The 17,897-nt window shown below is 26.3% G+C and overlaps 2 protein-coding genes and 1 pseudogene across 2 annotated transcripts in view; all 3 read right to left on the reverse strand.

Moving 5' to 3' along the window:
• Positions 1-2,336: 2,336 nt before the first annotated feature.
• LOC127747567 (GDSL esterase/lipase At5g33370-like) lies at positions 2,337-6,802 on the reverse strand. Its single transcript, XM_052261606.1, has 5 exons — positions 6,532-6,802; positions 5,376-5,521; positions 4,435-4,680; positions 3,341-3,590; positions 2,337-2,578 (listed from the first exon to the last, which is right to left on the reverse strand). The coding sequence occupies exons 1-5, from the start codon at positions 6,800-6,802 to the stop codon at positions 2,337-2,339; spliced, it is 1,155 nt and encodes a 384-aa protein (XP_052117566.1).
• Positions 6,803-10,616: 3,814 nt separating this feature from the next.
• On the reverse strand, positions 10,617-13,103 carry LOC127747568 (uncharacterized; annotated as a pseudogene).
• A 3,131-nt stretch (positions 13,104-16,234) lies between these two features.
• Positions 16,235-17,897, reverse strand: part of LOC127747569 (GDSL esterase/lipase At4g16230-like) — a 7,701-nt gene continuing 6,038 nt past the window's right edge. Inside the window, exons 4-5 of the mRNA XM_052261611.1 lie at positions 17,136-17,385; positions 16,235-16,443 (exon numbers count right to left, since the gene is read on the reverse strand). Coding sequence (XP_052117571.1) covers positions 16,235-16,443; positions 17,136-17,385 — 459 coding nt within the window. The remainder of the gene's footprint in view (positions 16,444-17,135; positions 17,386-17,897) is intronic.

Here is a 17,897-nt window from a genome sequence, read left to right on the forward strand (position 1 = left end):
GCGACGTGCAATATTTCAAATAAAATGTAACCCATCTATTTATTACACGGATTATATATATGAGAAAATTTGGAGAACTAACAATATAGTTTTTATGGGGTGTGATTTCAAATGTTTATTTGGATATTATTATAAATTAAAAATAAAATTTTTAAAAAGTTTATTAATATTCACCGATAAATAATTTGTTTGACCTCTGTATAAATTGGGATGTTAACCTCATGGAATCCTAACAATAATATTTGTTAAATAAAATCAACCATCAAACTTCGGGTATAATCAATGTATATATATAAGGATGAATTTTAGACATTTTGGTCATATATATAAATTTTCATATCACATGTTACAAATTTTTTTTTAATTTAAATAGATAAAAGGAGACACATGAATAATTATATCTTTAACAAATAATATTTATAATAGTAGAATATATAATTATGGATTTATTGTATTCTTTTTTTAATCAAAGTAAGCTATCACTTATTTTTTTAAGAAATTTAAAAGAAAACATGAGGAAGATACGTTAAAAATTTCGGGCTAAGTGATTGACTTATATGTATATGATCATGTTGATCCATTAAATTAATTGTTTGGTTTATAGATCAGATTTGGACATAAAGAAAAACAAGGTATGTAGTTGTTAATTAGATGATGTTTTAATTTGGACATAGGGCCCATAATTAGAATAGCTACCTTAGGAAAAGTTAACAGTAGTTGAACTCCATTTTTTATGGTATCCTATATTAAGAACACACACCACATATATTTAATTATTTAGTTTGTGTAAAATCATACTACCCTAGCAGCAGCCATAAATTAATTTGATATCTTTATTAGGAAAAATAGTATGTATCTTTTCTTTTCTGAACAAGTTTTGTTAATGTTCATGATTTTGACATAACCTAAACACCTAGCTAGCTAACATTATTATAATGTATCAAATTCAAATAAAATGTTTTAATTTGATCCTTCTTATGAAAAGGGTTGGAAGAAGGGAACAAACCTAAGAACTGAGAAAGTAAAGAAGTATATTCCTCTATTGAAGAATTTTTTTTTTGTTATTTTTTGACCTGACAAATTATTAAGACTAATTTGTCACGCATAAGAGTTTTATTAAGAATTTTGCGATAATTAATTGATTATTACATATACAAAGTTGACATTTATTTAGTTAGATGAATGAATTAATTATTCAACTAATTTAAATTCATTACAAGAAAATGATTATAATTTTTATATAAATCATATAGAAATAGATTTAGCTAGAAAAGTTGAGTATTAGATTAAATATATCCACCAATTCATGTCTTTAATAACAACAATAATATTACATGTAATACATATAAATAACAACAAGAAGTCAACGAAGCTTAACTACAACAAAAACGGCACTTAGCGACGGTTTCTAGAATTGTTTAGTGACGGTTTTAAACTGTTGTAAAATATTTTGTGACGGTTTAATAAAACGCCAGAAAATAAGACGCGGCTAAATGGATAGCGGCAATTTTATTCAACCGCTGAAATAACCGTCGCTAAACGTCTCTCTTAAATTCCATTGCTTTATTGATTTTTTGCATTGGTATAAGATGATAATAGAATCTAGAGTAGTTTGTATTATTTATATAATGAGATATTATTATATTCGCAGTTTATTTATTATTAAATAAGATATAAAGATTCTCTCTTTTGAGAAAATCCAGTGTATGTTATTAACTATATAACATACATGTACAACATGTGAATATATAATAGTTTTCTAAAATATAACCGGCGAAAAATACAAAAATATGGTACATGTATGATTTAATTATACTTTATTCATTTTAAAAAACATGTCACTTTAAACTTTTTTTGTTATATGAAAATCCAATAATGTACCTTATTAAATAGTAAATATACCTATTGTATTTAGATATATACATTAATTGATTTTAACATAAAAAAAGTTAAAAGTAAGATTTAATTATTCTTTTTGTCTTTATAATTTTATTAAATTTTTAATTAGGTCTTTATATATATATTTTTTAATTGAATCCTTACACTTTTTTATTTTGTAATTAAGTTCTTTTAATATCAAAAATATTAAAATTAATAGAATATTTCTCTCAAAATATAGACGGTCAAAAATCTAATTAAGATTTTAAGTATAAATAACTTTAATTTACGAAGAAATATTCAGTTAACTTTAACATATTTTACATTAGAAAAAACTTAATTATAAAATTAAAAGTAGTGTATGAACTCAATTAAAAAAAAATCTTAAGACCTAATTATAAATTTGATAAAACTTTAAGGACGAGTAAAATAATTAAACCTAAAAGCAATGGATATTATTAAAATTGAGCAAGTGTGCTAAAATTGAAGGGAGAAACAAATTCAGGTCCAGCAGTGAAGAAAGCAAGGGCAGCAATGGAAGAAGCATATTCAGTTGGATGATACTGATCCCAAAACAAGAACACATCTCGGTTTTCACACACACTTGCTTGAGGGCTGCATGCCACTCCAATTGGACTTGGTGGTATTGTTAATGTCAGAGTTTCATTTCCACAGCATGCTGTTTTCACATCATTCAACCCTAATTCATAAACAAAATAATGAGAGCCATTTTAATTAGCACAAATAAAAACTTAAATAAAATATTTTTCTTTATATATTTAGTCCTTCACTTTTTAAAAATATATATTTTGTTAAGTATTTTTAAATTGATAAATTAATTTCCAAAAATAACGACAGTTTGAGATTGAATAGCAGCCGTTTTAATTTAAATCGATGCAAAATGGTTAGTAATGAAACATAAATAATTCTAATATCCTAAAAATAGTTAGTGGCAGTTTTAACAAACGGTTGGAATAATTGTTACAGAACAGTATTTTGCTAAAAGATAATATTTTTTTAAATTAAAATTTAGGGTTTTCGAAATTTTTTATTATTGAAAAAAATGTCAAGGAAATGCTTGATTTATGCTACTTATTTTGGTTAAAGAAAATAATTTTAAAAAGAGGAAAGCATTGATTTGCATAATTTTAAAAAATTCAAAGGATCGATTTCGACATTTTGAAGGTTTAAAAATTGGTAAAAATTTACATACAATTATTTTTATGTTAGTTGAGAATCATTAGACAATGATGATTTAATTAAATTTGTCAAATTATTTAATAATTTTTAAAAATCAATTCACATTAAGATAACTACACGAAAGTTTTAACTTAAAAAGATATAAAATGCGATTATTTTTTTTATAATGTTAATAGTTAATTAACTATTTTAATTTCCCATCCAAAACTTTCGCATATCATTTTCCCTGTTTAAATTAAAAAAAAAAGGTTATATAGCTTACCAATAGGAGCAGGATCATCAATCATTGTAAGATTAGTAATGTCATAAGCATTTGCAATTGAGTACTTCAAATCAGAGCAATCTATTCTTAATTTTGAGACCATAGCATGCAGTGATGAATGGAACAATTGAGCAATTGCATTTATTCCATCCGAACAGTTTCCACCAAAAGTGCCACGCACTATTGGGACACAACCTATTGGAGGAACACTCACTATGCCAACTTTTCTAGCTCCATGGCTTATTAGTTCCTGTTATCAATAACAATCAAGCAAAATAAAATAAATAAATAAATTATTAATTAATTAATTAATTCTAAATTTCAATTAGGGTAAATTATATTTACATCTTCTAAACTTCTACTTTTAAAAGTTTAGTACATTATTAAAGTTCAATAATTTAGATTTAGATATACCAAAATATAAGTATTATACTAAGATTCTAATAATTGATATATCTATCTTTCCTAATTATTTAAGATTTAATTATGCATATCTGATAATATAAAATAATTAAATAAAGTACTATTTTTGTTATTAATATTTTGGATAATAGTTAAGTATTGATATTCTAAAATTATTTTTTAAATTTAAATTAGTTAAAAGAGGCATGTGAATAATTATTTTTTGAGCAATGCTAGGGGCCAATAACATTTGTGATTGGTAGCCATCAATTAGCCATCAATGATGATTTGATGGTGTGAGATTGGTGTGAGATTTTATCCAATGATTCACCTTTCTCTGCTGGTTACATGCTGGCCAAAATGCAATAAAATTGTTGGCTGCTAGACTTTTTCTTATTTTTTTAATACACGTTTTTCATTATGTAAGAACCTTTTTTGGATTAAATTTTTTATACTATGTGATAAAATAAAACTACTTCTTTTAATATCATATTTAATTAGAAGTAGACACGTGAATGGTTAGATTTCTAATACGTCTTGTCAATTAGCATTATTCTAAATATTTTTTCATCATATTTAATTTATATTTTTAAATATTTTATTTTCATCCGATATATTTAGAAAATTTGTGAATGAATTTTTTTTATTAAATAATTTTGAAAAAGAAAAAAGAAGAAAGAGTATATGGAAACCTGGAGATGGGAGTGGTAAGTATCCATGAGATTGGACATGAATTGTGGCACAACCTCAGTGAAATTTGCTCCAGTCTCAGTAGCATTAATAAAGAACTCAAATATGTCATTGCTTCCCACACTTATAAGGAACATAGATTTGTTAATTCTTTTCTCTGCACCACTGCTTTCATTTAGATACTCTGAGATTTTACTGTAAACGCTTTTGAATTGTTTAATTTGCTCATGCATGGATACAACCTCTTTCTGTTTCATCAAAATAAATTTCAAATTTCAAGTTCATCACTATATAGTATTTTTTTTCAAATAAAATTAAGTGAAAATTCAAGTGCAATTAGCTTTATATGAAGTTGATAGTTGAAAATCGTTAGATGACAGTTTAATCAAACTTATCAAATCATTTAACGACTCTTAACTATCAACTTCATATGAAGTTAACTATATCTGAGTTTTTATCTACTATAAAATTAAATAAGTTCCCGTCTCTATTATATATTTATTAATAATAATAACAATAATTAAGATGGAACATGTGCAATTAAGATAATTTAAAATGATCGTTTTCTTCCAACAAAATAATTTTTCATATATAGATCTATTTTTCTCTATATATTCTAAAAATTTGAGAACTCAAATTGATAGAAAGATTTAGGTAGTTAACCAATGCAAAATGTCTTAAACTCAAGATTAGTATTATTATTCATGTTTCTCTCTATTTAATAAGTTAAATTTTTAAAAGAAATGATTCACAACAGATATCAAAACTTATACGACAAAAATTTGAGTATATTCTTTATTTTACCACAAAAATAATTTAATGTCTCTTAAAAAAATGGAAACAAATTAAACAAGAGTAATGCTACATTACAATATATATATAAATTGATGATAGAAATTAAAATCATGATAGGAACAAGGAAGGGAAGGTAAAGGGAACTTACATAGGGAATTTCTCCTGTTTTTTTGAGAATCCCTGATCCACCTGAAGCAAAATTGACGCCTTTAAGGATTTCTTTTTGGAAAATTTGTGTGTTATTCTTAAGATACAGATACGGCAGTGGACTCTCCTGGAACCCTAGTAATATCGCTGATCACCAAAAAGACATATTATATTAGTGTATTAATTAATTAATTCGCATATGCATGGTACAAAGAATAATTAATAATGCCTACTTAACAATGGTTTCATCAAAGAATTTAAACTTCATCTATCAATTATACAAAATTTTATATTATCGATTAATTAAAAGGAATGTAATAACAATGTATTATCTATATATTATATGTACTTTTTTAGTTCAAAATAACCACATTTTTTTTAACCTGTTTAGAAAATAGCAATGATCACAAATAATTAAACACATTTAGCAGTGATTATGCAGTGATGGTTACGTTGAGAAACACCTTAGAGTGTGGTGCTTTACCAAACATTACTAAATTCTTTGGCAGCAGTTTAAAATCGTCGCAAAATTTATCTTGAACTGTTGCAATATATCATATTTCTGTAGTTATGATACATATGATTATGATGGTTATAATAATTATAAAAATTTAATACCAGTTGAATTGTAACTAAAATTATAAGAAAGAATATTCTGAAATCACTAATAAAACATAAAGAGTTAAAGAAAGAAATTATTAAACTATCGTAAATAATTACTCAAAATGATGATTTTAAGTAATGTTAATTCCAACAATGACACCACATTTTTAAAGTTAATACAAATGATTTTATACAAAATCTTAAGTTTACAATAATTAAGTTTTATTAAAGGAACTCAAAATATTTAAGAAAACAATATTTATCAAGATAGTAATTTCTCACATCTTAATCACATATTTTAATACTTACATGTTATGAAAATGATAAAGAAAATAAAATAGAAAAAAATTAATTATGAAAAAATAAAGCATAAATAAGTTAAATAAAATTGAACAATTATTTTAAAAAAATATTTTACAAAATTTCAGTATCAAAGTCAATAATGAAATTTTCAAAAAAGAAATGTGATCCAATTAAAAAGTATTATTATATATTTAGAATAGTAAAAGAATGGTGTGACCTTAATAAATAAATAAATAAATAAATAAATATACCAAGGCGATCAGCAGTGTTTAAACCGTTGCTAAACCTGCCAGTTGGCTCTGAGTTAGGAAAATCAATTCCATAAAATTTCATATCTGCCCTTGATGTTGAATTTTTCAAGAAATTGTTGGTACCAACATCAAATGTTGAGTCCCCAAATATGTAAAGTGCAGGTACTTGTGGCTCATTATTGTTGTAATAAGCCTCAGCCAATAATAATCTAGAGTGCCCAATTTCCATGGCTAGGTAGAGAATCAACATAACCATCAATCTCTTGGCCATAGCTGGAAAAATTAAATTAGGAATAGCAATGCAATGTGAAACTAATTAAGTGTATAGGTTGAGATGCATGGTTATATATATAATGACAAGAAGTGGCCAAAATTACTAATTAAATTAAATATGCAAATGATTTTTTTATCTTGATGAAATCACTGAAGTTTGAATCTTATTAGAAAAAAATTGACTAATTTAGTTTATTCAATAGAAGTTCATAACAAAAATACAACTATTTTAATAAATATTTTTTTCCTATTTTTATAATTCAAATATAAAACCTCTAATTAAAAAATTAAGATAAAATAATATTTTTGTTTGAAATGTTTGAGGACAAAAATAATTTAATGTGAAGTGGGAAAGAAGATATAATATCTTAAATATCTTATATATAAGTTCACTTTTAGAGAAAATGACAAATAGGTCCTTGACCTTTTGGTTCACGAACATTTAAATTTCTAACAATTTGAAAATACATTTAAGTCCTTGATCTTCTTAAAATTTGGACACATCGATTCCTCTATTTATTTGGGTCTGAAAAATCAAACATGACTTTCGTTGTATTAGCTTGGCCGATATACGGATGCACACATAAGAGAGTTTTTAAAATGAGATAAATTAGACCTAGGAATCAATATGTTCAAATTTTGAAAAAGTCAATGACTTAAATGTATTTTTAAATCCTCAAAGATATAAATAATGTCCACAGGCCAAAAAGTCAAAAATCTATTTGTGATTTTCTCTTATTTTTATTTTTATTTTTAAATTTCTTTTTTCTTAAAATTATCTTTTAAATTGATTCAAAATAGTAATATCAATAAAGGTTTGCTGCAGGTAATAATAACTATGATAAAGCTAAAGGGCCAAAAAAAAGGGTAAAAAAATTTGCTTATTTAACATTTATTAATTGTTGTAGTTAATAAATATTAAATAAGATAATTTTAGACAGTTTTTAGTTAATTTTTTTTGTTATATATCAAATATTTTCCGTAATAACTATATGTGTCACTACTTTTATTAGTAATTTTTTTTGTAGAACTAATAGTAAAATAATATTGAATCACTGATTTAAAAAAATAGATAAATAAAATAAAATAAAAAGTTAAGAATATTAGTGATATTTAATGACTTTTTAAATATGACAAAAATAAACCTTACCCAAAATAAAGAAACTAAACACCTATTATTATATATACATAAAATTTATGTTGGTTTAAATATATGGAAACTAGGAGGATTTTATTTATTCTGATTATTACTAATTGCTAGCTGTAGTACAGATAGAGTCCCGTTTGCAGTTAGAATTTGATTGTAATTTGTAGTCATAAACACCAACGAAAATGAAATGATACTTTGTATGTTAATAACTGGATATATAATCATTAATTAGTTAATTAATTTTGTGACGGTGAATCCTAGATAATGATGAATGCACTAACAAAATTCCTTTCTTGTTTTTTACAATAATTAGAGAGAGGTCACTTTCACTTTACAGAGATTCTTTCTTGATGCTTCGGCCTTCGATTCTATACATACATTCCTTGTTGAGTGCTGTGTGATCAATAATCAAGACTCCATATATGATTTATTTTAATTATTTTAACTTTCTTTTAAAGTTTTGTCGTTGTTGTTTAAATCTATTATAAATCTAAATGCTCGTGCTGTGCTATAATTATTTTTAATATTAAAAATATAATTATTTATATAAATATAGTTTTTTGTTAGTATCTTATAATTTAACATGCTAAGAATTAATTAAAAAAAATATATAAAACCAAAATATTATTTGCCAAAAACTAAACAAAACCACATTCATTTATATTTCATTTTTAGTTAATTTAAATTTTTTAATTTATAATATTTGTTATTAATTGCTGTTTAATTAAAATTAACTTTTGAGTAATATCTTTTTAAAACTGTTCTTAAGATCACGGTGCAGAATCAAGCCCGTTTCTTCACACCTCACACTTGAAGTCTTTTGGATGTTACGTTAATGAAAAAAAATTCAAAAAATATATATTCATTTAATATAAAAAAAAATTATTTTGATACTTAATAGAAGAAACATCCTAATGCTTAGCATAAGCACCATTTACGTAAAAATTTTAGATTCATTCAGAAGCATTTGACTGATTTTTGTCTAGTACCTTTTTAGTTTTCTAACATTATTGATTAATTAATTATGAATCTAAATTTTTTTTAAGAATTTTTTGTTAATAAATAAATTATTACATATATAGATCGTATTATAAAATATCCGCAAAATAATGCCTTCTTTTCAGTGGTTTTAGACTGTGTCTCTATTTACTAATATGCATGCATGGCTTATTTTATTTGAATTGAAGCTGCAATCGTAAAGATGATAATTTATAATACAAATTAAAAAAAAAAATTGCACAAAAAACATATGCAACGTGTGTGATTTATTATCGACTATTACAACAACAATATTTTGTCAATATCGGCAATTTCAAAATGTGATCGTCAGAATCTTCTTCTTGTTTACGACATCACAGGGTGGCCATTGGCGCCTTATATTTCTTGCATTGTTTTTCCATATTAATATTCATCTTCTTCTTTGTTTAAGAATTAACAATTTTAATTTAAAAAATAAATCAATTTAGCACCTATTAAAAGTTTGTTGATTCAATAAAATTATTTAAAATAAATCGTTTGTTTGATAATTTTAACAAACATTTTCAATATTTTAGTCAAACTAATTTAATCCGTAATAAGTATTAGGTTAGTAACTTTTTAGAGAACAATTTTTAAAAAACGATTTTTACGGTTGCATTTTTAATACAATAACTTCACACTGTAATCGATTTGGCAACGGTTTTACACCATTATCTCTAATTATTCACATGTCACGTGAAGATGGTTAGAATAAATTTTCATCAACAATACTAGGAACCAACTCTATATAAGTCAAGAATCAGCCAATTGGTAAATTAGAGGTACCGGTGACTTTAACCGAATGTTGCTACTGATAGGCATACGGATGTTTCTTTTTCTTGTAAATTGGATGGTTTTGGATATGATTTCTATGTTTCATGTGTTACGCATTAATAAAACATAATTAATTATATGGAACCAACTAATAAATGATCAAAGCATCTGTTCCGTGATTCTCTCCTAACATTAGCGTATCTTCCCTCATGTTTTAAACGTGATCAACAATAATTTAACAAACAAATTAAATTATAAATTAATAAAACTAATTATAATTAATTATGTTATCCCATTCCTAGCTGATTATTAGTTGGTTCCATATAATTTTTCAATTTTCATGTAAAAATTATTTATGAAATGTGAACATGTACATGTTATCAAACAGTTTAATTACACATGTCAAACTATTTAATAACAGTGCTTAATTAGTTATTATGATCTTCAGATCAAGATTATTTTAAGGTGAAAACTCAAGTGCAATCGACTTTACGTGAAATTGATATCTGAGAGCAAGGTAACGAAAATCGAGATTTTACATAAAATTGAAAAGATAATTAAAAATCGTAGAACGTAAAATCATAAAACATAACGTAAGATTTTATTAAATATATAAATTTATTAATATTAATTATTAGAGCAATATAATATGATAAAATTAAGTAATTTAAATAAAAACAAAAATTTAAATTTGACAAAAAAATCATAAATAATAACATGATGATAAAATAAAACTAAAGTAACATAAATATATAACAAAATGTAACATTTGTAAAGTTTAAAAATAAAAATATAAACTAGTCACAAGTTTAATGTGCAACATCACAAATATAAAGAAGATAACATAACATCATCCTAAAAAATATAAAAACTAGAACAATTTATTAACGTCATAATCATTATGTTCTCCAACATTTTGATTTTCATTAGGAGGAAAGTTGAGAAGCTCATTGAAAGCATCATCATAAAGAAGAGGAATTTCCAAATCAATCAAAGGATTCTCATCTTTACCTCCATCTTTCTGAGGGGCTAAGTTTACATCATTTTGTGTGTCAAACTCTTCCAAATTTTTCATTATATTTTCATCTTTCACAATCCATTCTTCATCTAAATTCAAGTCTTCAAGACTATAGTCAGCAGTATTTCTTGATGGTTTTTTCCTTGCCAATCTTAAATTGGTCATCACAAAAACAACGTCATTCATTGTACTTATTTTCAAACGATTTCTCCTTTTCGTGTGAACCTAATAATATCAAAATTTATTAACATTTATTTAAAATAAATACATATACTAATTAGAAAGTAATAGAATTGAATAATTAACTAATTCTATAATTTAGAAAATAAATCCCTAAACTAGTATCAAATTAAAAGTTTATCATCTCAAAAGCACTCCAATTACACTCACATCCCGATGAACTACAAGTCAAGCTCAAGACACGGATAGTAAACTTTTGAAGTTCTGGATGTTCATCCCCATAAGAATCCCACCATTGTGAAGGTGTTTTGGTTTTGAGAGCATTCTTGACTACATCTGTACTAAAAAATTTAGCCTTACTCTTGAAATCTTCAAGTTGACTATCAATAATTATAATGAGTGCAGGATCTACTACAAGTATATCCAAACAATCATAAAGTCTTTTCTTAACATCATACTCAACCTTAAAATTAGGACTATATTAAATTTGTGGATTCAAATAATAGCCTACAGCATGCAAATGCTTAAAGAGTTGCTTGTTCCATCTTTCATCAATAATATTCTACAAAGGCTTATAACTAAAAAGAACATGAAAATAATGAATTAGACAATTACCTAATTAGTAAATAATTAAATGGTAATACTGAAAGAAAAATGTTTACTTATTACTAGTTTTATTATCTTGCTTCAACACTTTGAAAAACATTTTTAATCTTTTCTTTAACACGATCAATTTCAGAATACATGTATTTTATAGCTGGGTTTTTCTCTGAATCCACTATACGGAGCACGTGAAGAAGAGGATAAACACCTCTCAAGTAATGGATAATGTTTTTCCAAAATGTTTTATCCAAAACAATATTTTCAATGTTTTTTTTTCATCCCTTGTCTTTGAACACTTGCTTGTCTTCCACTCATCTGAGATGAACATTCTAATTATTAGATTCTTTTTCTCATTAAGACTACCCAAAGTAAGGTAGGAAGTAGCAAATCGTGTCATACCTGATCTCACCAAATCTCTTCCTTTGGTGTATTGTTGCAAAAGAAAAATTAGAGAAGTCCTAGAATATATGTAAGTGGTAAGTCTTCTTCCTTTAGCAATGGTGTCTTTGTGAAGAGCTAGCTTCTTCTCAAAATCTTCAAGCATCAAATCAATGCAAGGAGCGGCACAAGGAGTCCAATAAAGATTCTTTCTCTTTTCCATTAACATTTATCCTGCCTTTTTGTAGTTAGCTGCATTATCAGTTACAATTTGAACCACATTCTCTTCCCCCACTTCCTCTACAACTTCATCAATCATCTTGAATATCTTTTCAGCTGTTTTGCATATATCAGAAGCATTAATCGATTTCAAGAAAATAGTTTCTTTAGGACTATTCACAAGGAAGTTGAGAATAGTTCTCCTTCTTTCATCTATCCAACCATCTGTTATAATAGTGCATCCACTTTTTTCCATTCAGCTTTATGTTCTAATATTAGTTTGGTTGACTCTACCTTCTTCTTCAATAATTTTTCTCTTAACTCATCATAAGAGGGTGGCTTGAATCCTAATCCATGGCGGGCAACCTTCTCAAACATGCTATGCTATTATTCAGATCTTGCAACATTAAAGGGAATATCATTATTGTAGATGAACGAAGCAATTTCATCACACGCCTCTTCCCTTAGACCCTTTTTAAAAATAGAGTTGATTGTTGTTTGAGTGTTCACACCCCTTTTCTTAAAGAGACTTGCTGATATCTCTATTTCTTTTCCCTTTTTTTTTCTCACCAACTAAAGCATCCCCTTCTTCTTCTACTCCTTCATCTTTACTTTGTATCATTCTCTCAAAGTCTCTTGTCTTCTTAACCAATTTTTTTTTTGCAAACCAACAACAATATCAAACATCTCCTTTTTAACCTCATCAGAAACACTCATACAAGGTTCAACATATTTTTTTGTTCCTGCCAAATGATATTTCAACCTATACACTCCTCCTGTCACAACCTTATCACAATACTTACATTTTATTTTCTTGGCATCTTCATCAATAGAAATTCCATGCTTCCAAGCTTTGTCACTCCTATTTTCTAGAGTATTTTTAGCGATCTTCTCAGATGCACCACCACCAATAATTTTAGCCCCAGTATTATTTTCACCATTATTCGCATTTGAAGCCATTTCAAACCTAAATAAATAGAACAAAACAATTAATTCCTTAAGACTAAACTATGACTTTTGAAGTGATAATATAGTATTAATTTTTTTTCGAGGGAGGGGTTTAAAGCCCCAAATATAGTAGTAATAAACAAATAATACAATACATTAATAAAATTTGAACAATTTGATATACAGCAAACTAATGAATGCATTATCAAGTGAGAATATTTAAATATTACTATAAAAAATGCAATAAATTCACATAATTTTCAAAAGAAAATGGTGCACTATATATCAAATTCTCTACACAAAGCCTTATATGGTCCAATAAATTTCAGTATTTATGAAACATCATAACCAAAGATAACTTATCAAGAAAATTTCATAGCCACTTCTTGAATAGATCATGAATATGAACCCCAAAATATTTGTTTCATCCGTGCTTAACTAGCTAGCATTAAAAAAAAAAAAAATCATATTGAACATTACCAAAGATATGAACGTGTTCCCTGTAACATAAATTTTTATTTATACTCTCAAACACATCAATTGGAGCAACTAATTACCAATTACAGCACAAGAACTAAATATGCTAAATATTAATACACAATTACACAAAGGCCTATATAAATATCGGATATTGTCACTAGTTTCAGTAAATAGTTAACAATCTTTAACAAGATGAAATTATAAATTTTCTTCTAGAACAAACTTATATACAAAATCATATATATCTACTAATGCTAGTCAATTGAACAAATAAACATACATGCCACTATTATCTAAATACTAACATAAATGATCTTTATTTTAATCAATAACTTTGTTCTATTATCTACTATCTAATAATATAGTTGGTATAAGAAACTCTAATTTGATGTCAACAAGTTCACAATTGAGAGTAAATTATATTCTTTATTTGATTTGTAGTAGCAAGCTTAAACTCTATTTTAATTATTTGAGAAGCTTACCTCAGAGTCTTTAAATTTGAGACTTAAAAACTTGAGATACTTCACTGAATTTATTAACTTTGAGAAGCAACAGGCCAACAGCTGCAATTTTTCTCACATATCCACAAAGTGATATTAGCAAAAGTATTTTTCATAATTAAAAATAAAGAACAAATAAAATTGATACCACAATTCTTATTCATATCCAATAACAACTAAATTGAAGTATTGAAATTAAATAGAGCATATAGTTAAAACTTAAAATAAAGTTTAAACATTCATAAGTAAAGTATATAAATGAATATATAATTAACTATGTTATTATGTAATGTAAGCATTTAGGCTTTATCCTGTAGCAATAGAAATATATCACTCTTTGATTTTTGTGAATTGTGAATAACAATAACAGGTAAAGCATATGCACCTAAATCCTGATGTCCTAATCCCGATTCCCAAATTTCCAATATTTATAAGTGTATCATATGATTCATATCATATTGGCAACGAGCCAACTATAATTTATTTGCTAATTTGTTGAATATAATGATGGTAAAGAAATTAAAATCAAGAAGTATGAGAAGGAGTCGAGGATCTTACATGCACAAAGCAGAGTTGAAGATGCTAATTTGTCGTGGAGAAGGCAACAATGACAAAACCGCAGAAGTGCAGAGTCCCAAAATAAAAACTATAAAAGTGCAGAACTGGAATGCGATAGGTTAAGGAAGTGGGAGTCAGCCAGTCAGGAAGAGTAGGAGAGTGACAGGAGGTTACAGTATTTTAAATTAAAACTGAAATTGAAAAGATTGAATTAAGACGGTGAAAAAATTGAAGGGTTTTTTGGTTAGATCCGGGTTGGACCAAGCGGGTCATTCCAAACCCACTATTATTCATCTTCCAAATTGTCTTGCTTTTGACGCGGGGGAGACGAAGACGATTTTACGATCCCACGATCTTCCACGGCAATTCTATGTTTCTGAGTTTTATCAGGAACGGAAGTAGAAACGGACACGCAAAACACTTACAAGAACGTAGAATCGTCCGTTTCTACGATTAAAGACGCGATTTTTGCTACCTTGCCTGAGAGTCGTTAGATAGATAATTTGACTGATTTGACTAAATTTTTATTTAACGACTCTCAGATATCAATTTCACGTAAAGTCGATTCCACCTGAATTTTCACCTCACTCTAAACATTCTCATATTAGCATAGTCATATTAAATCCTTGCATTGGTACTGTAACGACTACTACTGGATGTGAGCAATTTTTACTTAGGTATATAGTATTTTCAATTGGTTCATAAGACTTAATAAAAAAAATTAATAAATACCAATTAAGTCACATGACTTCATTTCTGTCATTATATTGACTATAATTAAAAAGTATTTACTTCAATTAGTTGATAATATTCATTTTACTGCCTATATAAGAACTACACAAATAATTGAGGCAGAAATTTGTTCAAAAACTAATAAGGGTCACATTTATAAAGATGGTAGTGAACGTAATTTATTATATTAAAAAATTAGGAACTAAATTGATTTATACTATTTAAGAGATACCTATATATATGTTAGATTAGAGCAACTTATAAATCATTATCTATGCATTACCTTAAACCTTTACTATTTGTCACATATGTTATCTCTAAATCTATTATCCGGTTTTATTCGAGAAAGATAAGCAAATTGAATAGATATGAATTTAGGTTGCAAGCCTTGTGCTTAATTGCCAACCCTAACTTAGGTTGCATAAAAAAATTATTAAATTGAAATTCAAGGTCCAAAAAAAGTTTTAGAAAATTCAAAAAAGTCCAAATACATATTTTCCGAATTTCGAATAACAACCACACAGATCAAGATGGATTAAAATATTGCATTGAAATTATATAACTCTATATCAAACAAGTGTTTCATAGTTTGTCAAAGACTTTCCACCAATTTTTTTCTTTTTCTCGATAATTAGATCAACTTTGATTCTGAAATAGCTAGGAGGAAAAAGAGAAATAATAAAAAGAATAACCCCAAAAGAAACAAATTAAAGAAAATAAATTGAGTCTTTAGGATACATATTACATTATTCTAATTTTCTACCCCTCATATATTTTATTGTTATTTTTTTTTCTACTCGTCATATCTTTGATTGTTATTTTTCATTTATTGAAAATCCTATTAAAGCATGTAGGAGATATGACTTATGAGAATCATGAAGTTTGAACCAATGTACTTAAATTGAAGGGTGACACAAATTCAGATCCGCCATTGAAAAGATCATTGGCAGCAAGCTGAGAGCCATATTCAGTTGGATGGTGCCTATCCCAAAACAAGAATTTGTGGCGGAATTCGCATACTGTCGCATTTGGGCTACATGGGATTCCACCGGTGAGAGTTTGATTTCCGCAGCAAGCAGTTGCTACAGACCTTCATTAAATATAATCAAATCTCTTAGAGATATAAGCATTTACATATGTTTTTGAATAAACTTAAATTTTTAGGAAAAGTGATTTTGCCACAAAATTTTTATTAATTTTTGCCAAGAAATGAACTCAACTTGTTTTATTTTGTGCAATCTATCATGATGAACAACTTACCATAAAAGTTATAACCCTTCCATGATTATACTTAATTAAAGAAAATAAGTCTAGTATTAATAGAAATTTATATTATTTTCAGAAAAGAATTTTGCTAGCATTATATATAAATGAAAATGCATCCTTAAACATTTAAGATTTCCATATGCTCTGTATTTTAAATTAAAATAATTATTCAAAAATTAAAAAGTTAATATCTTAAGATAATTATTGTCCTTTTTCCAATAACACTCTTAATTTAATTGTGATAATTGAATAAAAATTAGTTATACATATATATATATGTAAATTTATTTAAGTGGAATTTACTGTATTTATACATTATAAACATTATTCAAAATTCATTTATTACTTTCTTTTTTAATTTGTGATTATTTACAATTTTTTGAAATAGGTAGATAATAAACTTTGAAACTTTAATTTCCATTATAACAATAATCTTAGCAAATTTCCTGACACATAAAACCCTTGAAACAAAGGTAATTGAATTAGCTAGAGTCAGATGCATGTTTACCAAGTGATGCAGGATTGTTGATCATTTCAGTGGTAATTGAATATGTGTTTCCAAAGGAGAAATTAAATTCAGGAAACTTTGATGAGTTCAAATCTAGCAGCATATAATACAATCCATAGTTGAAGAGTTGAGCAACAGCATTGATTTCATTCGAAGAGTTACCACCATAACTTCCACGCACATCTGGGACAGAACCAAGAGGAGCAAGACCTAGTATGCCAAATTTTCTGCCTCCCAGGTTTATTAAATTCTGTAATGATCAAAGGACAATAATTGTTAGATATTATTATTATTAATATTATTATTACAATCCTGCTATATTACCAACAGTATTTTTGTCAATTTCTGTCGACTCTTGTTTATAACGATATTTTATGGAAGTGTTTTTATGGATGTATCTAATAAAAATATCTTTTTTATGATCGTATCTAATGGAAGTGTCTTTATAAATATATTTTCTGGATGTACCTTTTTATACATGTGTTTAAAATATAATAATTAATTATTGTTGACAATAAGTTGGCAGATAATAGAGTTAAGTATGATTTTGGTCCCCAACGTAGGGGATGAAAATTTATTTCGTCCCTCGCCTTTTTTTCGCTCTAAAATGGTCCCTAAAGTTTCAGTTTGTTTTAAAATCGTCATTTTTACCAATTATATTTTTTTATTTACCAAATTACCCTTTATTAAAAAAATTATAAAATAAAATAAATATAAAATAAATAAATAAAAAAAGAAAAAAAAGAAAGAAAGGAGGGGATA

This window comes from Arachis duranensis, chromosome 1, assembly GCF_000817695.3.
Source record: "Arachis duranensis cultivar V14167 chromosome 1, aradu.V14167.gnm2.J7QH, whole genome shotgun sequence".
Taxonomy (NCBI): Eukaryota; Viridiplantae; Streptophyta; class Magnoliopsida; order Fabales; family Fabaceae; genus Arachis; species Arachis duranensis.

Bases quoted from the DNA above. Each gene is read 5' to 3' on its own strand.
- LOC127747567 (XM_052261606.1), bottom strand. From the start codon at position 6,802: ATGGCCAAGAGATTGATGGTTATGTTGATTCTCTACCTAGCCATGGAA. The intron at 5,522-6,531 runs GTATATTTATTT...TTTGGTGATCAG, and splicing joins AAACACTGCTGATCGCCTTG to CGATATTACTAGGGTTCCAG. The intron at 2,579-3,340 runs GTAAGCTATATA...TTTATGAATTAG, and splicing joins TGATGATCCTGCTCCTATTG to GGTTGAATGATGTGAAAACA.